Source organism: Cygnus olor, chromosome 1 (assembly GCF_009769625.2).
Source record: "Cygnus olor isolate bCygOlo1 chromosome 1, bCygOlo1.pri.v2, whole genome shotgun sequence".
Classification (NCBI taxonomy): Eukaryota; Metazoa; Chordata; class Aves; order Anseriformes; family Anatidae; genus Cygnus; species Cygnus olor.
The window spans coordinates 78,834,971-78,862,754 of record NC_049169.1 but is presented as its reverse complement, the minus strand read 5'-3'; the positions used below and the strand labels follow the sequence as shown (position 1 = coordinate 78,862,754).

At 40.7% G+C, this 27,784-nt stretch overlaps 1 protein-coding gene across 2 annotated transcripts in view; it reads right to left on the bottom strand.

Moving 5' to 3' along the window:
• VWF (von Willebrand factor) overlaps window positions 1–27,784 on the bottom strand; it is a 148,437-nt gene that overhangs the window by 88,763 nt on the left and 31,890 nt on the right. For both annotated transcript variants that reach the window (XM_040566017.1, XM_040566023.1), the window contains exons 11-19: window positions 23,800–23,936; window positions 22,280–22,418; window positions 21,519–21,619; window positions 17,894–18,089; window positions 16,778–16,993; window positions 11,718–11,958; window positions 10,799–10,893; window positions 9,734–9,894; window positions 1,928–2,031 (exon numbers count right to left, since the gene is read on the bottom strand). In XM_040566017.1, the coding sequence (XP_040421951.1) occupies window positions 1,928–2,031; window positions 9,734–9,894; window positions 10,799–10,893; window positions 11,718–11,958; window positions 16,778–16,993; window positions 17,894–18,089; window positions 21,519–21,619; window positions 22,280–22,418; window positions 23,800–23,936 (1,390 nt within the window). The remainder of the gene's footprint in view (window positions 1–1,927; window positions 2,032–9,733; window positions 9,895–10,798; window positions 10,894–11,717; window positions 11,959–16,777; window positions 16,994–17,893; window positions 18,090–21,518; window positions 21,620–22,279; window positions 22,419–23,799; window positions 23,937–27,784) is intronic.

Sequence of the window (27,784 nt, the reverse complement as noted above, 5' to 3'; positions counted from 1 at the left end):
ACAGACATGAAGGTACTGAGTAAGCTGGTGGATGTGCTTGCAAAGCCACTTTCTGACATTTATCAGCAGTCCTGGCTATCAGGAAGGTCCAAGTCAACTCTCACCTAGCAAATGTGATACCTATCTACAAGAAGGGCCAGAAGGAGGATTCGGGAAACTACAGGCCTGTCAGTCTGACCTCAGTTCCAGGGAAGCTCATAGAGCAGATTATCTTGAGTGTCATGCAGCACTTACAGGACAATCAGGTGATCACGTCCAGTCAGCATGGGTTTATCAAAGGCAAGTCCTCCCTGACAAACTTGATCTCCTTCTCGGACAAGGTGATGCACTCAGTGGATGAAGGAAAGGCTGTGGATTTGCTCTACCTAGACTTCAGTAAGGCTTCTGACACCATTTCCCATGGCATTCTCCTGAAGAAGCTGGCCTCTCAAGGCTTGGATGGGTGTACGCCTGTTGTACGAGGACAGGCTGAGAGAACTGGGCCTGTTTAGCCTAAAAAGTGAAGACTGAGGGGAGACCTCATCAATGTGTACAAATATCTGAGGGAAGGGCGTCAAGACGATGGAGCTAGTCTCTTTTCAGTTGTGCCCAGTGACAGGACAACAGGCAACAGGCACAAACTGAAACACAACCTCAGCCATTCGGTGATTCCGTGATTCTGTACACTATGTTGGGTCAAAAACTGGCCGGGTGGCCAGACCCAAAGAGTTAAACTGAGTTGGAAGCCAGTCACTAGTGGTGTCCCTCAGGGCTCAGTGGTGGGGCCAATTCTCATCAATATCTTTATCAATGGTCTGGACAAGGAGATCGAGTGCACTGTCAGTGAGTTTGCAGATGACACTGAGTTAGGCAGGAATGTTGATCTGCTCGAGTGCAGGAAGGCTATACAGAAGGATCTCGATAGGCTGGACTGATGGGCCGAGGCCAACTGTACGAAGTTCAACAAGGCCAAGTGCTGGGTCCTGCACTAAGGGCACAACAACCCTAAGCAGTGCTATGGGTTGATGGAAGAATGGCTGGAAGGCTGCCCATCAGAAAGGGACCTGGGGGTATTGATCAATATCTGGCTGAATATGAGCCAGCTCAGGTGGCCAAGAAGGCCAACAGCATCCTGGCTTGTATCAGAAATAGTTTGACCTGCAGGACTAGGGAAGTGACTGTCCGTCTGTACTTGGCTCTGGTAAGGCTGCACCTCAAATACCATGTTCAGTTTTGGGCCCCTCACTACAAGAAGGACATCGAGGTACTGGAGCGTGTCCAGAGAAGGGCAACAAAGGTGGTAAAGGCTCTAGAAAACAAGTCTTATGATGAGCAGCTGAGGGAGCTGGGATTGTTTAGCCTAGAGAAAAGGAGGCTCAGGAGAGACCTTATCACTCTTTCCAATTACTTTAAAGGAGGCTATAGCAAGGTGGGGATCAGTCTCTTCTCCCAAGCACCAAGTGATAAGATAAGGGGAAATGGTCTCAAAGATTCACCAGGGGAGGTTTAAGTTGGATATTAGAAGAAATTTCTTTACTGAAAGGGTTGTGAGGCATTGGAACAGGCTATCCAGGAAAGTAGTTGAGTCACCATCCCTGGAAGTCTTCAAGAAATGTGTAATGTAGAACCTAGTAACATGGTTTAGTGGTGAACTTTAGTACTAGTTTAAAGGTTGAGCTAGATGATCTTAGAGGTCTTTTCCAACCTGAATGATTCTATGATTCTACGTGGGCTACCTATTTGTGAGGCACCAGGTACAGTTTACCAGACATTGCACTGGTCATTATGCCACATGCAAAGGGAACATGTTGGTCTGTGTAATAGGTTTGTTATTGCACTACAAAGCCTGACTTCATACAAAAAAGATCCATTAAGCAAACAATTATTTTATATATATTTTAGAAATATATTAAGTGTTCCATAGAAAAATGCAGTTCCAGTGGCTCACCAGGTATTGCAGTCATTAGTCACTGTTTCTCCCTTGGCATATTCTCTTCCGTTGTGAAAACACGGGCACCTCTCAGGAGCAACACACTTGTTCTCATGTCGCACCTAAGCAAAACACACAGTTCATCAGCATGCAGGCCTGATGGTATGTGCCAGTACTCAGAAGAAAAAACACAAGAAAAGATGGATAAAGGAAAGGATCAACAAAATGGTTCAAGACTATCTGAGTTAAGAAATATATGGTATTGCTAATATTTTTTTTGCCATTAACAAAAGTAGAGCTACGGATACATAAATCACAGGCTTGTTTCAAGAGCCTAACACCAGCTGGGGAAATAGATTATGATCATGATGAAAAAGACCAAATTGACCAAAACCATGATTTGGTGAAAATAAAATAGGCTAACCTGAATACACAGACCAAGTAAATACCACATGCTTCTCACACAAAACTAACTGAAGGGTGGCCTACCAGAAAAGCAGTCAGATGCATGGCTCAGCTGAGAGGGAAACAGAGAGGAGAAGATGAAAAGCAGTGGTGCCAAAAAGGTCTAAATTCAAGTAAAGATTCTGTTGTCACAGACACTCCCACACCCCCCCAAAAAAAAAACGAAAAAAACTCTCTGTCAATTTGCCTCTGAAATATACAGTAGTCACTCAATTTCTTTCAAATGCCTACTTACTATCCACAAGACCAGGAAGACCAGGTAAGTATCAGTCCATTATAGACATTATTCCACCTTCATAGGCTCTGTCACTGAGAAAGAGCTATAAAACTTTCTTTTTCAGTTTTGCCCTACTAAGCTTAGTTTCCTTTTGTATAAAAACAATTTGTCCCACTTACAACAAACAAAACAAAATGGTTTTATACCTCTCTCTCTCCATCTATCTTTCTCTCTCCCGACTCCCTTTCTATTTTGAAGGTACTCAGTTTTAGAGAATATAACAAAATTAAGGCTGGCTATACTGTTTTTAACTTGAGCGTGGTTCTGCAAAGCCAGTGATAGGTTTGGCTCTTGCTTCACGGAACAGTGAAATGGAGAGCACTTCCCCTCCTTCTCATTCAAAAGTCACAAAATATCACCTTCCCACTTTTAATTCTTTCTGTAAAATCACTAAAATTGTTCCTTTTTTACCATTAAATACAGGCCAATGAGATCAATGTAGTCAGAATGCCAGGTTAATAAAGTAGAATAGCTCTGTCTTTTCCTATGGGGGCCTAGAAGCGCCACAGGGAACTACTAACAAAAGGATTTCACAACCAGAGACCATTCATTCATATGCAGTTCTGTGGCTTATAGGGAGCTATATTATGCCAAATAAACTCATGTCAGTAGAATCAAGATGGAAACAAATATATGATTTTTTCAATGACAGAGCTGGAGCTCTACCTTGGACTTTATCTCCACAAAGGACAGGGAGAAAACAGGCCAGAGAATACCATGTGTTTCATAGGGCATTTAATCCTTCCTTCCTGGTGGCATTCAGGAAAATGTAATGCATGACTTCACTCATGGCTACATTTCTGAATTTTTCCACACTGTTCAGCAGCACTGTTCACAATAGACTTGAGCGCTAGCCTCTGGAAACAGAACCTGGGATTATACTTGCAGTTAGTAAAAGGAAGATTAGGACCTCTCCTACTTGCTCCCTCACACATCTACATGAAGCTCACCACAGCCTATCCTAAACTGATAAACTGAACAGAATGATATCCACTTTTCCATCACAAACATATGGCCACCACTGAAGTTACAGTGCAAAAACTGTTAATTTGTTCACAAAGAGGTAAGACTACGTTTTCTAAACAGTGCAGAGCGAGTAGGTGGGATTTAAAAAGCCGGACATCAATACCCGGGGTGGAATTTGACCATTTATGTTTGCTGCAAAACTTAATGAATGAAGATTTTGTCAATGACAACATACAACCTACTGGTCATATTGACACAACATCCATATCTGGCAACTCAGTGCCACGCTGGATTACATGCGTGTTGAGCGCGGTACCACGCAGTCAGTACTTACTAGGCCAGTTGCATTATTCACAAACAGCTGGATTTTCTGTGGAATTATCTCAATTCATTAATAGATAGCATTTAATACAGGAGATCAAACATTTCTGAGTGCCCGAGGTGATAGGGAACACAAGTAGCAAACACAAGAAAAAATATGGGATTGTAATTAGTAGAGCTACTGTTCACACCACCTGACAATGATGCTCCTGACAGTGCATCCATGGGATTTCAAATGGTTGACTAGCTGATGAAGCTACCCACTTAGTTGGAGACCCAATAGAAATGTCCACCATTTCCTTGGCCTAACTGTCTTTCTAATTGTTAAACCTTGACAGATCTTGAAAAAGAAAGATAATATTACAGATTGCTCAATCAAATTAAAATTCTTCTTCCCTAAACTCTGCCTTGCTGAGGCTGAATCTGAATCTCTTTTAGACAGTACAATTTCAATGAGTATTTTCACTCTGTTCCTCCAAATAAATAAGCCTGATAACTTCAGCAGAAAGCCATCCAAAGGTATGAAGGAGTAAAGGATTATGTAAAGGTAGTGGGTCAGATTAGAACCGAATAGCTGATAGATTTTAACTGAAAGAGCTCGTCACCAACCCTATGCAGACAAAAACAAGTCAAAAACATGTTAGGATAGACCACTCAAAACATGGGGTTTGGGATTTGAATTTTCTTTCTTATGTTTCCTGTCTGCTTCTCATGTTTGTTTTATGAAGCATTATCCTTGGGCAGATGCACATACAAGAAAGCTGCTACCACCTCCCCTTTAAGATTGTGATGTCGTCATACTGGACAAGCCTAAGCTGAAAAATATACAAGACAGCAAGTAGGAAAATCAAAATAACATTCTAGTAAGTTTCTGTAAAAACAGTTTGGAAGGAAAAAAAAAAAACTTCCAAGTTTGTTTAGTTTTATTCTTTTTTTTTCAACTAACATATCATAGGTAGAAATACTGTTATTTCAGCAATCAGAATACAATAGATTTTTTCATTTAAATTTTAAACATTAATTTTGCTTTAGTTGTTGGAAATTGAAAATTTTTCATTTTCCAGCTTTGGAGTGTCTAGATTTTGTGCTTTCAGAATGTTCTGCGCCTCTTTTCTCCCAGAAAGGTGGTTAACACTCCATTTCTATATTTATTAATATTTTCCAATGGGAAAAACCCAGAGTGCAGTAAACTAATCTGTGAAAGCATATTTTTCCTCACACTTCTGCACATATGTTATGATTTATCTTTTCTGCTCTGCAAAAGACTGACAAGTATGGAGAATTTCTCACCCTCCAGACAATCAAAGGCAGAAAAAAAGAATTACTTTTCATGACATATTGAACATTTTTATTTTCAAGAAATCAAAATGATGTAAAAGTTCCAGTCAGGATGAACTGGAAAACTTCTTTTTCAACTGGAACAAAAATCAGTTGAAAGAAATTAATTTTCTACTGCATTTTCCAATTGGAGAAATAATAGATTGATTGATTGGCAATTTCTAACCCAGAAAATTTTTCATTTAAAATCTAGCCAACTCGAGCATCTCATTCATGAACAATCCTTGATTATATTTTTTTAATTATTTTTCAGATATGTAATTCAAAATTGAAAGCCAATTTGTGCATAAAGATTTTAGACTATAGATTGCTTTAAGACAGATAACTAACAGATCTGTAAATACCTCTATATATGTAGGGAAAACATTACACTCAATTACATATTAGCTGCTACGTATAATTGCAAATCATACTGGAAAATTATTTATGTAAACTAGCTAGTTTTGATTGTGTTTCCTGTTTTATAGAAGGAAGATTGATTCTTTGGCTAATGAAGATCATTCATGATTTTCATATGCTATTGTACAGCATAAAAAAAAAAAATATATATATATATATATATATATAGTAAAATGGCACAGGTATTTCCAGGGTGGTAATGTATGCAAATATTCATTCCCATAAACGTTCACTAGTCTGGTGTTGCTCACAGACATTCCTATAAATGTGCTTCATGTTTGTGAGTGCTTGTAAATTAAACAGGATTACAGAATACCAACAAGGGAGATTGACTGGTAAAGAAATAGTAATACCTTTTCCTGGTCCCTTTATTTCTCAGCTCTACTGGTGCAAGTCTGGAAAACACAGACTTCATGACTTTGCAGTGCTTTCCCTCAGTACAGGTACAGAGAGGGACAATAGCAAGGAGAAGGTGGTCAGCTGGTCACCACCCTAAATCCTTTAATCTTTGGCAACTGCTAACAGGGAGCACAAAGGCTCCCTGCAGAATGAAAAGAAAAAAAAAAAAAAAAAAACAGGAAAATGCACTAAACCATTAGGTACCTATTGGTGATGAAGAGGAAACAAGCTGGCATGTCCCATACAAGCACCCTTCAAGAGTCTAAGGCACGGCAAAGTACAACCACATTTCATCAGAAAGCACCAACTTTGATTTCTTTGATTTTACCTTTGCATTGCTATGGTTACAGTAAAGTACTCTATATGCTAGTAACTTTTTTATTTTTATTTCCTGCCAGACAGGAAGCAAGTGAGAAGTAATTACAGACTGAGCTTATTGGAAGATTGAACCATACTGTCACCTAGTGGACAAAAGAGCTTATTTTACTAGTTGGGTGTTTGTTTTTGTTTTTTGTTTTGTTTTTTAAAACTGGCCCAACTCTTCTATCAAAAGCCTGACAAACCACCGTGTTGAATTCAGTGGCATGTCACACCACTCCAGAAGCGACTGGAGTTTCTCATTCCAAAATATCAAGGACTGTTTTGCCTAGCAATAATTTTTTGTAACAATTGTTTGAATAATAGTTCCAACCTACTGAAAAAAATATGAAATGATATAACAAAGAGGATGATGAATTACTAGGAAGTTGATTTCTTTTTTCTATTGAGTAGTTACCATAATTTGTTTTACATGAATATTTATAAAGTGTACTATTACCAAATCCTGGAACTGAAACCAAATCCCAAAGCCCTTCACCAAATAAAAGAGGTAATTCTGACTTTTATGTGCAGAGAAGGACCCACTTATACTGGAGCTTATTCCCAAACTTCTGAAAATTTACTTATCACACCATTTTGAGTTATCTTCTATATTTTCTAGTTCAGATCTACAAGACACTTCACAAGCTTGAGTTTTTGTCTGAAGCTGACATCTTATTCTGGAGTAGTATCTATTTACATAAATGTGTGTTTATCAGCAAAACAAGTATGTTAGGAATATCCAAAAAATACATGAACATTAATGCTAGAAATTATGAGAATTCTGGGGGTTTGTTTCTAGTAAGACAATGGAAGGAATTCTGAGGGAGAAAAACACCTTCTACAGAAGAGGAATAAAAGCAAACCTTCATAAAAATATACTATCACATAAGGTTAAAATTCCATTTAAAAAACAATTAATTACTGCATAAAGTCATTTCATTAGACTTGAAGCCTAAATATAAACATGCATCTCAGCTCTAGAAGTAATAACCCATACCTTCATTTGCAAACAGTAATATTCAGTACATATTAATCTGAACCTGAACTCTGAGCAGGTATAAGAGAGCAGAAAATAAATAAATAAATAAATAAATAAATAAATAAAGCAATATCTAGGCTGTCTGGGTTGCAGCATTTGAAAACCTCTTGCTTTACTGCATACACCTCTGAGTCAAAAAATTGTACCAGCATGTCTCCAAGTACAAGTAGTAAACAACTGTAGAATATTTTAGCCCTCAAACAAAATAAAGATGGAACCTCAATTCTCTTTTTCCAGTATCTACCAGATATTTTCATCTGCATTTCATGCATCAAGCATCACAAACTTCTTCCCAATAGTTTTCCTGGGCAGATGACTCAAAATTGCCCTTTACTTAAAGAGTGTACCATATGTTCCACCTCTATCCTATTTCATGTTACTCTCAGGACTGCACCCAATTCCCAACCCAAAGCGACATCCTAGACACAACTCTTTGCTTGTCCAGACAGTGTTGTACAGCAGTGAACAGTGATTATTTTTCTGTTGCTCAGAGAAAAACAGCAGCAATCTGCTTTCTATTTTACTCTGTCTGCTTTTTATCAGGGCTCTATATTGATATTGAGTTTGCAGTCACTGGCTTAACAAATAACTGTTTGCTCAATTTGAAGATGACTAAAACAACGATTAAATTTAAGGGTTACAGGGGGACATAGCCCTGGATTCCAGAAAGCATCTTTCCAGTGGAAAGAGCATGTTCAGCACACTATCTGCAATTCCAAGACACCCTCTGGTATCATCCTAGCAAGTTCCATGTCTGTAGTGGGTTTACGTGGCAAGGTTTTGGTAGCAGGGAGCCATAGGGGTGGCTTCTGTGAGAAGAATCTAGAAAAAACCCATGTTAGGTAAGGACCCCACTGCTGACCAGAGCCAAGCCAATAAGCAATGTTGTTTGCACCTCTGTAAGGGCATATTTAAGAAGGGGAAAAAAAAACGCTGTGCCACACAGCAGCTGGGAGAGTGAGAGGAGTGAGGAACAGCCTAGCAGGCGCCAAGGTCAATGAAGAAGGAGGGGGAGAGGTGCTCCAGGCGCCGGAGCAGAAGTCCCCTGCGGCCTGTGGTGAGGACCATGGTGAAGCAGGCTGTCCCCCTGCAGCCCATGGAGTACCATGGTGGAGCAGGCGGACCTGCACTGATGGAGGCTGCGGCCTGTGGAAGACCCCTACCGGAGCAGATTCCGGGATGGAGCTGCAGCCCGTAGAGAGGAGCGCACGCAGGAGCAGGTGACCTGGCAGGAGCTGCTGCCTGTGGGGGACCCAGGTTGGAGCAGTTTGCTCCTGAGGGATGGACCCCATGGTACGGACCCATATCTGGAGCAGTTCTTGAAGAGCTGCTGTCTGTGGGAAGCCCACACCGGATCAGTTCAGCAAGGACAGAATCCCATGAGAGGGACCCCATAGCACAGGGGACGAGAGTGACCGAGAAGGAGCAGCAGAGAAGAAGCGCTACAGACTGACCATAATCCCCGTTCCCCCCGTTCCCCTGCGCCGCTCGGGGGGAGGAGGTGGAAGAGGGTGATGGGGGGGAAGGCGCTTTTGGTTTCTTTCCTTTGTTTCTCGCTTCTTTAACTTGTTAGTAAAAGGTAATAAATCTTACTATCTCCCTATGCTGAGTCTGTTTTGCCCGTCACAATAATGACTGTGCAATCTCCTCGTCCTTATCTCAACCCTTGAGCCCTTTTCATCGTATTTTCTCCCCATTCCTCTTTGAGGAGGGGGAATGAGAGAGCAGTTGTGGTGGAGATCAGCCACCCACCCGAGTAAAACCACCATAATGTCCCACCTTCCCTCTCATGGGGAGCTCTCAGTTTGGTAAAATGCAAAGGAAGGCAGAAGAACAGGCAGAGACTTGACAAGGAGACACTGAGAAGGGTTTGGTTGGATGTGGAGTGTGTAATTTGGGTTTGGATTTCTGTGTACTTCTCTCTCTCCGACTAGGGATGTTCAGCAAGACTGAGGAAGCATTTGGGAGGACAGATGAAGGAAAAATAAATTTGTCTTAAAGAAAAAAAAAACACATGTTTTTTGTCTATTTCATTATCAATTATTACAAGCTAAACTTCATCTTCTATGCAGGTATACTAGTTAGAAGGAGTGAGCACCTGTCCTAATATATATATTTTAAGCCAGCCATAAACCACAGAGTCACTGTGGAATACTTCATAACCACATAATTCCAATCTAACAAGAACACTGTTGATAGGAAATAATGGAGGCACGAAAAAGAAGGTCTGCTTCCATTTGGCGCAGTTAAGCCTGCTTACCATCCCTTTTGGACATAGGCATCCAGATATGCAGCCATGGCTGATGCACTCCAAGTCATAGTTCTGGCAAGTCTTGGCACACTCCAGCCCTTCAGCTCTTGGGTTGTTTGCAGGACAGATAAATGTTTCCATAGGTGATCTGCATGTCAAGCTCCTTTTTACTTTTAGAAATAAATTTACAAAAATTGCTATTAGAACTCAAGTATTATTAGCAAGTATTATTCTAAAGGATGGATCAACACTGGTGTTAGAAAACTAAGCTTGAATATACAATAGGACAATACCACTACACTAATATTCATGACAATGTAAAGGTAACAGACCCCTTTTCTGGGGTGACCTCAGTTAGGCTAGCACAAAAGTATGTATTCTAACATAGAAGCAAAAGGATCTGCACTAGGGTAAATACCATTCTATTGAAATAAACAGTTGGACTCCAGATTGCACTAGAGATCCAGTCTCAGACCCTGCTCTCTCATCACAATCCCATAAACTCTATCCAGGTAGCAGTGATGAACCAGAGAAAATCACAGACCACTGGTGCTTTCCAACACAGTGCCTAGCTCAGCAAGGCAGTTTTCAGTCTCTGGGAGGTTTTAAGGTGAGATGCCTCGAAGCCGGAAGGCACACTCGGTGCATGGCAACAGTCTAACATTCAGGCCACAAAAAAGCTTTGTCTGCACTGGAAAGGAGACCTTGCTAGTCAGAAGCAAGAGGTATAAATCTGGCTAGCTAGTGATGTCATAAAATCCTCAAACAGCAACTGGGGGCCTCAGATCACCAAAGAACCCCTTAACCTCTACAACTGCTAAGAAACGGTGGTTGGCTAAATATAATTTTGAGAGGTGGGACAAAATGAGCCCTGCATAATCCCATATAAACATTTTGTTTCTCTCTGTAACAAAAAAAAAAAATAATAATAACAACAACAAAGTAATAAGAAGACTCACAACAGCACCAGCACTACAATCTCTGATTCTTCTTCCCTACCCTGAATTACCAAGAGACCAAAGAGGAAAAAGAAATGCAACAATAAATAATAATAAAAAATTAATGCATACTAACTTCTGGCAGATGGCCTCTCATCAGCGAAAACATCTGGCAGGAAGGCACCAGGAGCTTTGTTTGTACTGCAGTGCATTAAACCATTTTCACAATAGCTAAGAAAAACAAACAGATTTATATTTAACAAAGTGACATTTAGCTTTCACTCATGCTGTTGTTTTCAGACAGGCCTGCAAGGAACCAGTGAGAGCACAAAAATTACACCTCTCATTTAACTGATCTGTTGCTCTCCATCCACTACATTTACCAGTGTTAAAGGCCAAACTTCCTTAAGATAATCACAGTGAAGTACTAGTGTGGTAGCCCAGCTTTATGCTAGTCCCCATCCTGCTGAATCTCATGCATCTGCACAGGCATGAAACTGAGCAAGACAATAGTCAGGTCCACTGCAGAGAGAGGTAAGGGACCACTCAGTGCCTGCAACATATGACTTCTGTGGTAGAAGAGAAAAGGAGAAGACACTGTTCCCAAATCTGGGCTTATTGGGAGCCACCCAGCAATTACATTACTACTCTCAGTGTACCGCTACTCAATTTAAGAATTAGAAATGCTTTTTAATATTTATCTCTTTGGTAGAGGTAATTAGGTTTTAACATTTAAGAAATATATTGTAGTACATTAAAGTGTCGTTTTAAAAGCCTGCAAAGTAACTATGGTCAGTAATTAAACTCCATTTTGAACTGTCGGGAACTGTTCATGGAACAGGGCTTAATATCCTGTTTTCTGACTAAGGTGGCTTTTGAAATAATATGGATAGGGATGAAACAGCAAAACTTATTTAGTTTGTTAGAGGCAAAATCTTGTTCACTTTTAATCTAGTTTCAGCGGCGGTAAAGGAACTAAGGAACAAAATCAGTTAGACTATCCAAAAATTTCTGAGTCACAGCACGTAGGGATAAGTTACGAACACTGCACTTACCACATGGTGTAATGATCTGAAAAGACATCCTCTGGTTGGAAGATCTCACCATCATAGTAACAAGAGCATTGGAACTTTGGTACACATTCCTTGCTCTCATCCAGGTAGTGCCCAGGGGGGCAGTAGCAGCCTTCCATGCAGAATTCATCACAGTCCTCATCTGGGTAGGACAGAGATCTGCAGGTCTGGTTGCATGGCGTCCCACATTGCCGGTAAATTTGGCCTTCAGGACAGGTCATTGCTGTTGAAAGATGTGCACACCAAGGAAATCGGAATTTGATCTAAAGCCAACTAAAGGAAAAGCTGACTAACCCAGACTGTAAAGCTGTGGATTTAAAATGTATTTACTCGATTTATTCACCAATTGAGGCCTGTATTACAGTGGCTTTCTTTAACTCTGTAATAATAGTGAAGCCTAGGGCATTGCTTATGTAAACGAGCAAAACTTTACAAAGTGCAGTTGCCGATAAATGTTGAGACAACTGCAACCCCTGCAATGGAATTCCAACCACAAAATTTCATCCAGAATGAAAAACACAGGCTCTGTCCAATTTTTGTCATTATTTGCATCTACAAGTCAGGAGCATGACAAGAATATCATGTGCACATTCACACTTCTCTTCCTTTTCAATATAGTCAGGGACAATTTGGTCAAAATAATTAGAAATGTATGTCTCTGCCTTTGTACTACAACAGTCTAAAGCCTCACAACACAACTCTCAGGGGGGTTATGGAAACAGGTGCAAATAGCGAAGTCACTTACTGATTGTGGAGCCAAACCTTGGAAACTAATGGTTTTTGATGATGAATTCATTTTTATGGGGACCTCATTATGGCTTTGGAGGCATACTGGATTATTTGTTTATATAAAGGTTTAACTCAATTCTACAGCACTAATTTTGAGGGAAGCTCCTCTGCATACACCAGCATCAGCACTAGGTGGCAGCTATGACAACACATTTCAAAAGATGAGAAAACAAGTTAGTATTACCATGGGCTTTCACAAGCCTCCTATTAACCAGGATTTACAAAACCTGTCGTGTTTGTAGTAACCTTCCAAAGCAAATGGCCAGGGTCATAAGGTTATGAGGTAGGATGTTCAGTGGAGTGAGAAAAGCAGCTGCAAACAAAAGTAGGCACATTTGTATTGTGCAAAAACCAACATCGAGGTTTCAAACCAAGGCAGCTCTTCCTCCTGTCATCCCTGTAGAATGATACAATAGTCCCTGCCCCCCCTGTTCTGTGATCACAAATCCCCAGGAACTGTAGCAGCAATGGCAGTAAAAGAAAAATAATAGCAAGGCTAAAACCCTGCAACCTTACACAGCTGCTAGCATAGCTGAACCAACACTGAAGATCACAAAGCAAGATTAACATGCTATCAAATGTCTAATGTTTACATTCACAAAATTCTTCTGAAATGAAGAATTGCTTCTATTTACTGAAGAGAGGCGTGGTTGCACCAACATCCCCTCCAAACTTCTAAGGAGGTACCTGTAATCCAGACATGGGAGTGTAAACCCCTAACTTGAGGATCCAGGCAACAGGCATCCAAGGTGACTTGAAGCCTTCTTCAGAGCAGAGATCTCCCAAATTTGGGACTTGTGTCCAAACTATTTAACCTTCCTTTCACAACACAAAACCTAGAAATGCATATGTGCTTATCAACACAGTAGGCAGAGTAAATATCTCCTAACTCAGAAATAAATAGATGACAGGTTCACTCACAGTTATAGAAGTCTTTGGCAGCTATTCACTGAACAGCGCTTCTAACTTACATGAACACAGTCTCTGCAGTAAATCAAATACTGAATAGGCACAGCTCAGGGCTGAAGACCATTTTAAAAGTAACTTTCATTACTAAAGGCATGTGCAAGTTAGTGGTAACGCTCCCTGCCTACAAGGACATGTTTACAGTGGATCCCTTTTTTAGCTAAAGCTTTGTAACTCATCTTACCTGCCCATGCACTTCCTAACACTTAAAACATCCTCTGGTTTTTCTGGTTCAAATACCTAAGGCTACATTCACACTCCAAGTCCCAATACACTACTGCATCACCTCTCAGCAACATCTGTTTTTAACAGCAAAAGGGCAAGACAACTGACCTGGGAGGGGCCTGCTGTCTGTACACTTTGTAATAACACCATCACTGAAAAAAAAGAAAGAAAAAAAAAAAAAAAAAGATCCCCTTATTGCCAGGAAAATGAGAGGAAAAGGCGAGGTGCATCTAGTCATTCTACTGATGCCTGCTATAAAACTAAAACAGCTCAATGATGTGCTCTAAAGCTCAGCCTGTCCTAGGGATAAGATGCAAAATAGTGGGAAAGCATTGGAAAATTTGTTTGTGAGGTTGTTCATACAGCTTCTTGTGGACAGGCTTTCAACCCAGAGTGAAAGGAACATAAGTTCTTACCAGTTTCTTGGGTAGTGCAAGAAGAAAACAGTCACACCTAGGTCTGAGGCTCTGCACAAAGACTCACCCTGGCAGACTTAACACAGTTGCACCAGCTGGTATGCTGAGCCCCACAATGCAATGCAGTCATTCTCAAATGCAGCTCAGATCCAGCACTCCTGGATCTACCAGACAAATCCTCTCACAGAAGCCATGCAAACACAATAAGCAACCAGCCTACCCCCACCAGATATGGAAAAATAGTGGGCTGATCAACAGGTCCCTAAAACCTGAAGAAAGATCTACGGAACTGTTTATTGCTTCTCCTTTGTCACCAAACACTATACACATACATACATATGTAGACACACATACATATACACACACACAAGAGGCATGCATGTGCATCAACTTCACAGACCTTGACGTTACGGCCTATCTGCTCCTTCCACGCACCACAAAGGGACTGGCTCTACTGGTTATTCACAGTAGGCTGCAAGGGCAGGAGTCAGCTCTTAATCAAACAAACTAAAATCATTTCAGAGACGTGGGAGATGAATGTGTTTGTTAGCTTGATAAGAAGCAGAAATTCTGTGACCTGCTAATGACTTACCTCCCTGCCACTTCAAATCAAGCAAACTATTTCTGTCAAGTCATTCCCAAAAAACTGAATCTCAGTTGACCAATGTAGAAATGGAGCACATGTTTAGTGCACCCCCATCAGCACAAATTATGCAACTTGCACGTTCATATCTCCAGCCCATTAAAAGAGGATATGTTCTCCTTCATGTGACAGGAGATTTCTGGAGCAACAGGATTATTTAATGGGGACTGATGGATCTGCAATCACGGAAATCGTCACTCTATGAGAGCATAAAGTGCTCTGTAATGCACAGAGAAGAGGAAGCAGCACTGCACTATTAAAGATTAATTGTGAAAATTGACTTGTTCAATTACAGAAAGAACGATGGTGCATTATCGCTGCTCTTTCTTTCAGCCTCCAGACCTGCACATTTTTAAAAGGATTTTTATTACATTACTGTTCCACTATCTGGACATTTACATAAATTAGGTAAAATATTATGAAACCATGCAGCAGTTTAATATAAACTGGTTTTGTTCTCATTCACAGTAAATACTATCCAGCCTGCAGAAGCTATAGCCACTGACCCTACAGGTACAAATCCTATCAAATGGAACACCAATGACCTTTTTCCCTATCTACCCCTCCCTCTCCCTCCTAATTTCTACACACTGTGTTTATAAATGTTTTTCCCAGCCTCAGTTTGGGAAGTATGAAACAGATCTGGAAAGCTTGCAAGCCTACATGCTTCTCACCAAAATTCTCAATTGTCTTCTTTCCTTAATAGAAAAGTTGCTCGGGAAAATGGAAAAACATCCATTTCACAAATATTTATGGGGAAAAGTGTGTATGTGTCCATCAAAATTCCATTGCAATGGATTTTTTTTCCTACCATACTGACCTAACAGAAAGGCAAGCAATAAATAAAAAGTGTGTGCTCCTTCTGTTCCAGCTTCTTAGCAGTTTGGCTATTAATCTTGCACTGGACTGATCTATGCAAAAACATTTTGTTACCCCATTTCCTCAAATCTGCAATATGAATTTTTGTTTTATCCTCCTGTAACATCTCATCTTTTAGACTGCCAGCCTTTGAACCAGGGTTGCCTCTTACTACAGGTGGGATGCTGTAAACAATCCTTAGGGGAATTCAAAACTCAACTCTTGTTGATTCTCATAGGAGTTAAATGTCTACACAAAATGCCACAGCCAAAGCTGTTTGTTGTGCTCAGTGATACAATTCACAGGCAGATAATCAAATTTCAGGCTGTCATCTTGAACCAGCTTCCAAATCATATTAGAATTTACAGGGTGAAGAAGTAAAGGAGCTCAAGTGTGGTCAGCAAACTGATGTTCACCCACTAGCTGAATGGTGTACATGAAAATAAGATCTGACATAGATCTCAGACCTCTGCACTGACAGGGTGGTAATCAAACTCCTACGGAGTTCTTCAAACACTGGGACAGGTGCCAGAGTGGTTGCAGGATCTCTGTTCTTGGACATATTCAAAACTAGCCTAGGCAAGGCCCTAAGCAATCTGCTGTAAATTAGCCCTGTTGTAAGCAGAAGACTGCTAGAGGTCCCTTCTGATAAAAACTGATCTATAATTTCAGTTATGTTCTATGACACCACCTGACTGAGTACCTGCCTTTCTGCTTCCTCCATACCCTCAACTTCTGCTATGGTCAGGAGTCACTGACGAGGTCAGGAGCCAGGGAAGCCCGAGCCTCAAAGGTACCAGAAAAGCAATTCATACATTACTACAAATCTCTTGGAGATTCCCACCCTGGGACATGCAAAAAGTTTTCAGATGAGTAGCTGAAACTTAAATGCAGCTGAAAATGGAAATCCAGTCAAAATTCTGAGGCTTCTCAGATGACTGCTTCTCCCCCACTGCTGAACAGTTTTTGCGAACAGTTCCTGTATCATTGTTGGACTGGAGGAAAGATGTACTCTCCCAACAATTTCCATAAGAAATATTTGGCAAAGTGCAGAAATCATCTCATTCTAGATTTATCATTCAACATAACCAAGAAATTCCTCCAAGAAAAGGAAAGCAAGTAATTTTTAGGAGCATTTCACTTACGGCACAAGTTGGGCTCTCTCCACTGGACCAAAACATTTTTCCTAGCACAGGCTGTTGCATAATTAGCAATAGCAGAGCACAAACAATCCTTGCCATTGGAGCAAGAGCAAACATCAAAGTGGCAGTTCTTCACATAGGGAATGGGACTGACTTCACGGTGACAGGGTTCAAACACAGAAGACATCAGAACTGAGCAGGATTCCTCAGCATATTTGGCTAAATTGAAAAGAGAAAAATGATATGCATGCATTGAATCAATCAGTGGCTTTCAAGAAAATATAGAAGAGACACAATAAGCATTTTATTTTGCTTTTGAGGAAAAAAAGAAAAAAAAGAAAAACAAGAACAGAAGAATAAAATAGGATCAAATAGGCATAGATAGCATCATAGCTCATAGGTCATGAGCTCCACTAAAAGAGTAATGTTTCACTAGTAAAACAAATCAAGGAAAAGCAATACTTTTATATTTTGTTACCACTATTTCTGGCACTGCGGTTCCTTTTACAGGGCCCCTGCTTTCTGCTGCTTTTTATATTTGTAAAATTAAACCTTCTAGGCTACACTCCACTCGTGAATCAACAGTGCCTGATCTGGTCTATGGCCACAAAATTTGCTGTGTGCTTGCTCTTCCCAGAAATTGGAGCCTGTTGTAACACCTGGCACAAGAAAATTGCTCTGAGAATTGCTCCCAGTGTCCCAGCAGGACATCCAAGCAGCACAGAGGAGAAGAGGAAAGCTGACTGTTGGGATGCAGTAAGAGCAGGAAGACAAGGGATCGAGAAAAGTGTCTAAGGTGTAATGACACCTTAGGAGTGAAAAGGATGGGTGTTCTGTCCACCCAGAGGATAAAGAGTGCATTGCTATCAGTGGCACACATTTGTGTAGTGGCTGTAATGGTCTAACTGGAACTGTAATTCAAACTGAATGGTAGAATGATCTCACATTACTGACTTTTGTTTTAAATTTTCACAAAACATTACATTTTCTACAGTAAGACTGCATTAATTGATGTTGGTTTTGTTCCCCCCCCCCCTTTTTTTTTCCTCTATTATATACAATGGAAGATCACAGGTTGTTGCACAATAGGACATGTTAATTTTGGATGGAGTTCAGTACCTAAATGAGGATTGAGATTGCAGGGGTCATTGTCTTGCTTTAACAAGTCTTGGCAGTCTGCATTGAGCTTCCAGGAGTTTCCAAAATCTTCCAGAAGAGTTTCCACCATGCCAGAAGGAGTAAGAAAATCATCCCCTTGATTACCATTGTAGTTTCCACATAGCCCACACATTCTTTCAGTATACACTGGAGACAACTAAGGAACACAATGTTAGCCTGGTCATCTTCCAGAATAGGTCACCACTGTAGAGCAAAATTTTCTAAAGAATGAACCATACAGAGTTTAACAATCAAAGAATTTCTAAAATATATTCTAAAGCACTATAGACACAATTTCATTGTATTACATTTTTAAACTGCTCACAAAAATGCTATTATTAGCAGCTGCAGGAAAATTTTTGCATGCTTCAGTGATAACTTCAGATGGTAACTGAGGGTGAATAGGAGAAATAACAGCTTGCTTTTGTGCCTTAATCAGCAGTCTAGTGTAATCTTTCCCTCTTTTTCTCTTTTCATTCATATAAATGAACAGGATGATGGCAGGGGAGTATGTGTGGCATTTTTTAATATAGTGAGATCACTGAATCATAGAATGGCTTAGGTTGGAAGGGATGTTAAAGATCATCTAGTTACAACCCCCCGTCTGGGGCACCCACAAATTCTCTGGGCAACCTGCTCCAGTGCCTCACCACCCTCTGAGTACTCCTAATCTCTAATCTAAATCTTCCTTCTTTTACTTTAAAACCATTCCCCTATGAGTTGATTATATTACTAATGGAATAGTAGTTTGGGAAAAGATACAGCACCTGAAACCATTTCACGTTTTAAAAGAAAATTTTAAGATGAAGAATATTTAAACAGTTTTGTGACAAAACAGAAACAATGTTGGAGTTGTTTCCCTTAATGTTAAGAAATGTTATTAAAATAAGGAAGAGAGCACTATCCCAAAGCGACATTACCTCACATCAGAGCTTCCTCCCACCTAGAGAAATTTATCACACACTAAAAGAAACATTGCAAGAAACCCACAGAGCAATGTACTTTTTGCCCTGCCTTATTCTTAGTGCAAACCAAGAGACATCTGAAATGGGACCCTAAATTTAAAAATACACAGGAGAAAATCTTCCAAACAATATAATTAATAGGAAGGTGTCAATATCTTTTATTTCAGTAAGAATCGTCAGTTTATAGTAGAGGTAAAGATCTGATACATCACAAATATTGCCAACTTTCCCTGGAAGCTAACTTAGTGCTTTAATGCTACAGTAGCTCTCTGCATGCATTTTCTAGAGTGCTCTTAATCACACTGGCAAGAGTAACTAGTGAAACAGAAACCAAAAAAGCTAGAACAAAACATTTTTGAAGAAAATTCTTGTTCTGTATGATTAAAAAATAAAAATTAAAACATTCTCCAATATATAACCTAATACTAACCTCCCTTCAAACACAGAGGTCAGAGAATAAACACAGAGCATCAAAAGGAACAATCATGAATTCTTGGAGGATATTATCCTTATTGCTCCAATGGCCAAGGACAGTACTATTTCCATGTACTCCGTAGACACATAATTCTACATATAAATCCAAATTCTGACAAATTTTCAAAACACTGGTACTTAGATGAAAGCTTGAATCACAAGTATCAAGTGGTCACAGAAAGGGGGGGGGGGTGCTTCTTGAGGAACACACAACAGTTTTGTTGGTGGTGGTGGTGGTGGTGGTGGTTTTTTTTTTGCTTTTTGTTTGTTTGTTTTTTCTTTTTTCTTTTTCTTTTTCTTTTTTTTTTTTTTTTGCCAGAAGACTGGCCAAGGTAATGGAAGTGTATCACTTCCGCGAATTGTCAGAAACATTTGGCAACAGTCAGCCTACAAATACAGCACAAATTAACTCTCTAAAAGCAATTAAAAAGATGTTCAGTAACAAGGGAGGGAACTCAGAGAAGAACAGAATAAATGCAGACAGTTGGAGAAACTTCCGCTGCTTTCAAAGGAAAAGGATCTGGAGCAGAAAATTTGTTTTACCTCTAAGGAAGAATTTGCTAGGCTATATGGGTCTCTGATCAGATCAATACAACAATAAAACCTACACATCTGCTTTCCAAACTTATTCCTGATCTTTCTTCCCTGCCATCCTTTCAACTCTTGTGCACACTCCTGAATGAGCTTTGACGAACATTATGCTTGTGCCAGATACGACATTTAAGACAGATTTCAGGGCAGGCAAGGAGAAGGTAAAAGCCATACTATGGTTCTGAAATGGCAAATCTCATTGCTCGGTAAAAATATCATCTCTGGGAAAAACAGTTTTCTTCATTAAACTCCTCATTGAGCAAAACTGCCCCACACAGGGTTCAGCTGCAGAGCCCCATTTACAAGCAGGGCTCAGATGCATAGGGCTTGTGGTTAAGCACTCGTCCACACAAGAACGGCACGAGGATACAGGTCTGCAGCTGCCCTGCATCACACGGGAGCATGCCCTGGCTGGCTTAGTGCCGGTAGCCTGCAGGTCTTCACACCAGGGAGCAATGCTACAAGCGGACTCACACTTCTGAAGGATCAAGTACACCCTCAGAGACAACATTTGCAGTCCCCAGGACCTACCAATCTAAAGAAACACAGTTTCTTGTACAAGCAGGAGGGTGATGGATGACTTTGTCTAAGTTGTTGTTTATCTTCCTGGCAGATGCAAAGACCACTGCAGCTCACTGTGGCTATGTAACCTGACCTCCCGCATAACTCAGCCGGGACCTCGTTCTCTTTTATTTGAACTACAGTATCTCTTGGCATAGGGTTCCACAATTTAAGCATTCCAGTGATTCCAGAAGCCATTGGATCAGGGTCAGGTGTGTGTGTTGGCTTATCAGCTATCAGGAGAATATTCCACAGTAAACATCCTTATTCCCCTCCATCACAGGATTTTCTGCACTGCAACTTATTCTGCAGCTTACAACAGACAAATATATATATTTGTATATAAATATATATATATATATATATATATACATAAAAGGTTGTTGCATGAAACTTTCTGTTACTGCAGCTAAACTGCTTCCTTTACAGTTCATTTATTTTAAAACTGGCTTGAGCATTCTACTGCTGTCTGCAGCACAGGCAAATCCTAATTGTTAATCAAGACTGACATTAAACATTCCTCATAGTAGAAGAAACATGCAACATATATTGTACTAGTTAATTGATCTTTCCTGGAAATTACAAATAACTGTGTCCCTGGAGACACATTCTTCCCTTATTTTAAGTCATATGAATCCATTGCTATAGAAAGGACAGTCAGAGCTAATGAAAACAAAAAAATTCAGTTTAGAGGATATCTGCTGAACTAAACATAAAACTATTCATGGTTAATAATGGCCATCATTGCACAAAAATGAGGGGGAAAAAAAAAAAAAAAGAGCTACCACGCCGCTGTAGGATGAAAATGTTTGTTTCTGGAACACAAAAGGACATGTATATTGCTCTGGGGGTAGCAAAGGAGAATGGAATTTCTAACATGCAATAGAAAACAATTTCTCACTTCAGACAAGAAAATTTCTGTACATGTTTGGGTGGGACAAGAGATGGTGAAAAGACAGAAATAAAGCAGACAGAAAGAAAGAGTGAAAGAGTACCTTCACAAGGAGTTCACCATGGCCATCCCAGTCAATCTGCAAATCTTCCCCATAGGTAAGGTGAACCGAAGTCCTCATTGTGTGCTGGATCCGAAGGGCACCTTAAGGCAACCACAAAGTGTCAGCCAAGTCTAGATGCATCATTTCATTCTCTGGGACTGCTGTGGCCCTCTGAACAGGACAACAGGGTAGCTGCCACAAAGCAGGGCAACAGGGACACACAGGTCTGCCAAAGCAAGGAGCACAAACTATCACCCTTCAGGCTTCCCAAACTTTGTGCCTGCTCAGCAGATTACAATTGTGTGAACTTGTCCATAGGCTCTGCTTTACAGTACTCAGGAGCCCTACAATGTGCATTCTGAAAAAAATCAAGTATTAATTTCGACATTTTGCTAGATAACTGGTGGGATTTTAAACTTCTGTATATATATATATATATATATGTGTATATATATATATATATATACTAAAAAAAGTAATAATTAAAAAATAACAAAAAATAATAAATATACCAATAGCAGTTTTCAACATCACCCAAATCCAGACCAACTTAATTCTGCTGATTTTAGAAGTGCTGACCCAAAATGGGTCAGCTGGAGAAGCTGGAATGACAGAAATGACAGAACTTCTAGAACACGGAAATACAGAGGCAGCAAGTGAGAATTTGGTATGGAAAGCACATTTTGATTGAAATGTTCCAGAAAAGACTAACAAAGGGGACCCCTTCAGTGGCTGGCCAAAGTTATCCCACACAAACACACCTTGTAGCAAAGGAATCTGTATGTCTTGTCCATTCAGTGAAATTCCTCCTCCATGTTTCATTTTAATCAGGCTGTTGTCCATATCTTGGATTCGGACAGAAGCTGAGCGAGTGCATACAGCATCAGGATCATCTGCACACTACAGAGAAGTGAAAATGTGCCGTGAAACTCAATATTTCACTTTACTGATGACTTAGCCCCAGGCCCACAAAAGGCATTTCAACATCTAATTCAGGAGGTGTTAAGTGCCTCGATGGTTTTACAGACCTAGCTTCTGAAGCCCACAAACACCAGGCTGGCAGCCTTTCCTCCATTATGCTGTTAACCACACACCAGGGAGCTTTCTGCACCTCCTGGCCTGGAAAGCAGTCTGCAGAAACTACACTGCAGCAGTGTCAGCAGGACGCTAGGGCAGCCTGCGCTGGTCTGGCTGCCGTAGGGGCAAGCAATCCACCACAGAGCCCGTCACCCTGGGAAAGAGCCCTGCAGTTCACACTACCCAGGACTGATAGGGTGTTTATTTTACCAGTTGTGGGTTATGCAGATGAGGAACAAGGCCCCAGTTTTCCTCCCTGGTTTCGAAAGCAGTTTCAGTGGAAACACGTTTTGCAAGTTTCCAAACACAGATGACTCAGAGCTGCATTATCAGAGCTTTCTGATGTAGGCTACAGACTTAGATGGTGTGTACATCCGTCACACCCCCATTCCTCTGAAGCCTGCAGCTCCTCTGTTGCTTGGGCCCTGTGCCTCTTTCCTCTCCTCCTGCAAGGCAGACCGATACTTCCCCTCGCTCCTATAAATCTCCTGACTCATCCGCACCTCTCCCTGCCTGCAGATCCTCTGGTCCCACCCCTGTTCCTGATTCAGAACCCTTCCAGTCTCCAAGCTCGTTCACCTCTTCCCACGCACAACTGGTCGATCAGCTTAAAGACAGGCTTCACCTCTCTGTGACACCCCCTACAGTGTCTCCTTCCCTCCCCATTTTGGTCTGGCTCCCTTTCCAACCTGTCTCCATTCACTGACCATTCAGCTGCTTTTCTCACTTTCTTCAGGGGAGGCAGTGGAGAAAGCCAGGAGGTGCTGAGAGACCAGTGAGCAATAGGAATGATCCAGCTGCTTAACCAAATGAAAAGTAACCCATGATGCTACTCTGGCACTGCACCCCACTCAGTGTCTGAGGAAATGCATTTTCCATAGGCACTGGTGAGCCACTAGCATTCAGAGAGCTTAGTAAGGGGTGCACCCTCTCCTGTGTGCATCTGCTCAGCTGGCAGAGAGACAGCAGAAGCTCATTCTCCAAATTACATTATGAATTTGAATCTCCAGGTAGGCTCCTGAGAATGGCAGCAAAGCACTTATTAACCAAGGAGAAAGACTGCATCTGTTATTTAAACTAATTATTTTATAGGAAAACTACTTCTGTTTGCCTGTGCATCTGCAACTTGTATCATACTCCCACAGCCCTTCCCGCTCTCTCAAGAGCATGCGCATGCACAGGCACAAGCCAAAGCTGCTGTTACCTGGACAGTCTCGATGATAACAGAAAAGGAATTTTCCACACAGTCTTTGGCAAATAAGTACTGGCAAATCCCACTGAAGGTGAAATACTTGTTGTCAAAGGTTTTGAAATGGGATTGGCCGGTGACAGAGCACTCCCCTGGAAAACACGTAAAGCAGTTAATCACCCCGGTGCGAGCTGTGAGCAAAATCCTGCCCCACCATGCCATGGAAGGGGAACAGCAGTTGGGTGGCTGCACAGAGACCATGTCCCCTGCAGGCCAGAGAGCACGGACAAGATGCTTATCTCACTGTTTATTCCTGTAAGTCATTACCAATAGCAACAATGGCGCCAACAAAAGCTGGGAAACATGGTATAAATCACACTCAAGAACTGAAATTCATGTCCACAGAAAAGCCTATCCAATGCTTCAAAAAGAAGCTTATGAGGACATCAGAGAAGGCCTTAGTTCCCTGCACTGAAGTGAATTTGATTTTTCTGTGATATATACCTGTGTGGCCCTGAGAAATCAGCACAGCTTCTCAAGGTTTCTTCCAGCTGCCTTATACACAAATCACACCAGTTTAAGTAAATGGATGCTGATGGATGCTGATGGCACTAGCCAATTTTAAACAGCATTCCCTACTCCCTTTTATGTAGCAACCAAGTTTCCTGCTTTATAAAATGAGGAAGCCTAAGCACAGAGAGTGGAAGTGCTAATTTCCAAGATTGCTACAGCCCATTTGTGGCAGAGCTGAGAAAGGTACTCAAGATTCCCCAGCAGCACTGACAGTGTTGTGCTCTGGGCCACAGAGCCCCTTTACGCCTATGCAAGGACTTGCAACATCTTGGCTTAGTACACTTGAAAACCACTTTTACTTAGCCCAGAGTCACACACCTGCACCCACAGACATGATTGCAGAATGCAGGAGTTTTTACAGAGTTAAAGATCAGAATTTGCAGCAATACTTTTTGGACTCTCACTGCTGCCCTGCTCTTCTTCTGCAGAGGTACCTCATTTTCAGTATGTGTTACACAGTTGTGTCCTGGCAGACTGACAGCCATGTCTTTGTCAGTCTGCTTGTGCTTTTATAGCATTACAGTATGGTTTTATAAAGGCAACGGTGTCTGAAAGCTTCCTTCACAATGGACTCCTTTAACACAGCCCCAAAATAAGTGTTGATTCCTTTGTTGGGCTGCCCTGAATACCAGTAACTTCTTCTAACATTAAAGTAAAAATACTTTATCAGAATGAAGAGCTGGAAGACAACCACAGATGGAGTTCTTCCAAGGGCAGAATTTATGCAGATCATTATTCTCAACCATTATCTTAATTAACTAACTAAATAAAGTAAAATAAATAAAGCTAAAAATAAATCTATAGTTACAATAGCTAAATCTAAAGTCCTTACAGAATATACAAAGTCTGTCTTGCCCACGCTTCTTCTACAAAAAGAAGCTATTGAAACATTTCAACATCTTAACATATTTTTGTAAGTTGTGGCTTTCCATTTTCAGGACTGCACTATTCAGGACACACAGCTGGGATGAAGACCCCTGCTATGCTACAGCCTCTGCAAATACGTTAGGAAGGTTACAACTTCAGAGAACCTGCAAACAAAGTCTTTCATATGAGCTTTACACATAGAGATGTTCCTACTGCAAACAAGGTGGGAAGAACCTCTTTGCCTAGAACAAAGTTCAGGTGCTGGGCCTGCATTGACAGTGCTGACAAAGGATGGAAAAAGTTTAATGTTACAATTTGGCAGGTTAACCCCATGACTTTCTCTCCACTGCCTTTGAGTCCCATGGAAGTTTTGTCTAATGAATGCCAAAAGGAAATTTCCCTCTTCACCATATTATTCAACAATAACTGCCTTAAGCCAGCCCCTGTTAAAGAACAACCTCACAGATCCTGAGAAGCCCCAACGTTGCACTGCTCTGATTCACCCTAAGAAAAATCTAGTACACAATGAATATTTGTCATCCCCCATCTGTTTGGAGGGTAGCTTGGTAAATACAAAAATAAAAATAAATTAAAAAATCACTCTTTCTGTTAGAATAAGCTTAAACAAAGGTAAAACAAATGTTACTCTAATCAACTATACAGTCAATTAGCTACTAGATATGGAGAACAGATCTAAAGAAAACAAGGGATAATGCACCACATTATGTGCAGGTTGATTTTCAGGGTGTTCTCTGCAACCAAGAACCAAAAAAACAGGTTTGCAGCCTGAAGAGCTATGGCCTGCTCCCTGAGACAAGTCCCAGCCCTTTGGCATTGCTCCTGGAACTGAGATTTCTTTCCTGAGGCAAAGTCCCTTCTTATGGGTCCCTCTATCTATTCTATTTGGTTTAATGCAACCCATGAGATTTCCTGAAACCCATAGCCCTCATAATTAATTTAATTATGATATCAACTTGAGAGCTTCTTACTAGTGCTATCCTGCTATTGCTAGTTGGATGACACCAACTTCTGAAACACCGCCTCCAGCTGGGTACCCAGCTCTATCACCTAATTTACAGCTAGGCAATTCATTCATACAATATACAGGAGCCCTTTCCTGACAACTGTTAGTAAAAAAGAATGAAATTACCTTGACTTTTTGGGAGTCTAAATGTATGAACTATCTGTGGTGATTTCAGAAAGACGTGATTTCAGAAATAGTTGTTACAAAAATACTCAATAATAAAAATACGCTGTAATATTGCTTCAAATTTAGACAGAACAGGATAGGGTACAACATTAATGTGGCTAATGTTGCTATCAAAGACTGCTACTTCAGGAAGTTTTGCTGCCCAGCCACAGAAGAGTTTGTAGATGTCAGTGGGTACCTGTACAACAGCTGCACTTCTGGGACCTTCTGGGTCGTATACAAACCTAGCTGAAAAATGATTTGGATATGTTGGCTGAAGGCACAAAAATAAGTTAGTTTTGCTTTTGACTTCTGATTCTGCAGAGCTTCCCAACTCGGAAAAAGGTGGCGATACTATATTCCCCTTTGCACAAAGCTGTATATTGATACCTGATCGCAGGCATCAATTTCAGGCTTACCTTCATCTCTATAATCTATGGAGAAAAAATGGCTGGGGTTAAGAATAAAAATTTGGCCCACATATTATTCATAGTAGCCCAGAAAGCAAGGAGATTAAAATCTATACTCTAGTTCAAAAAGACCTATTCCTCATTTGTAAACACGTTACTGCCCATTAGCTAGAAGACATAAATCACCTGGATCTGTGTCCTTGATTTTGTGTTGTACTGAGACTCCCTGTACCTGGAGAGATCTCTACTGAGAGCCTCAAGCACAGGGTTTCTCACAGTCCTGCTTGGCATAGCACAGTAAAAATGTCATTTCTATTTTGAACATTTGCGTACCCACTCTTTTCTCTTTTCTTTTCTTTTCTTTTCTTTCCTTTTCTTTTCTTTTCTTTTCTTTTCTTTTCTTTTCTTTTCTTTCCTTTTCTTTTCTTTTCTTTCTATTTCTCTTTCTTTTCTTTTTTTTCTGATGACACTTTGGGACAAGTGCTCTTTTAGTCCAAAGCAGGAGGAAATGCTGCATGAAATGGTCAGGCAAGCTTACTGCTAATAGAAAGACAGACTTTGATAAACATTTCTAATTCTCCTAATTTGTGTGGATTGCACAGTTGCCTGTCAAAATAAGTAATTAATTAATGAAATACATAGCCTATCTGCTCTCCTTTTTCCAACCCTGGTCTCCTTCTCAGTCCTTCACCTCTCAGGTCACAAAAGCAATGAGGAATAACAAGATAAAGATCTGTGCTCTCTCCATTCAGACTCCAACACACAACACAAGCAGAGACAGATGTTGTTTCAGGTCAAGCAAGCCTTTCTGAAGCTGAACATAGTACAGGAACTGAGTCAGAGGACTGGACACAGACCTGCCAGGAGGAAACAAGGAAGGAGACACTTTGCTGGACAATGCACAGCACAAAAAAGTCACATTGACCATGTAGGCAAAAGCTGAGACAGTAGCCACATGTAC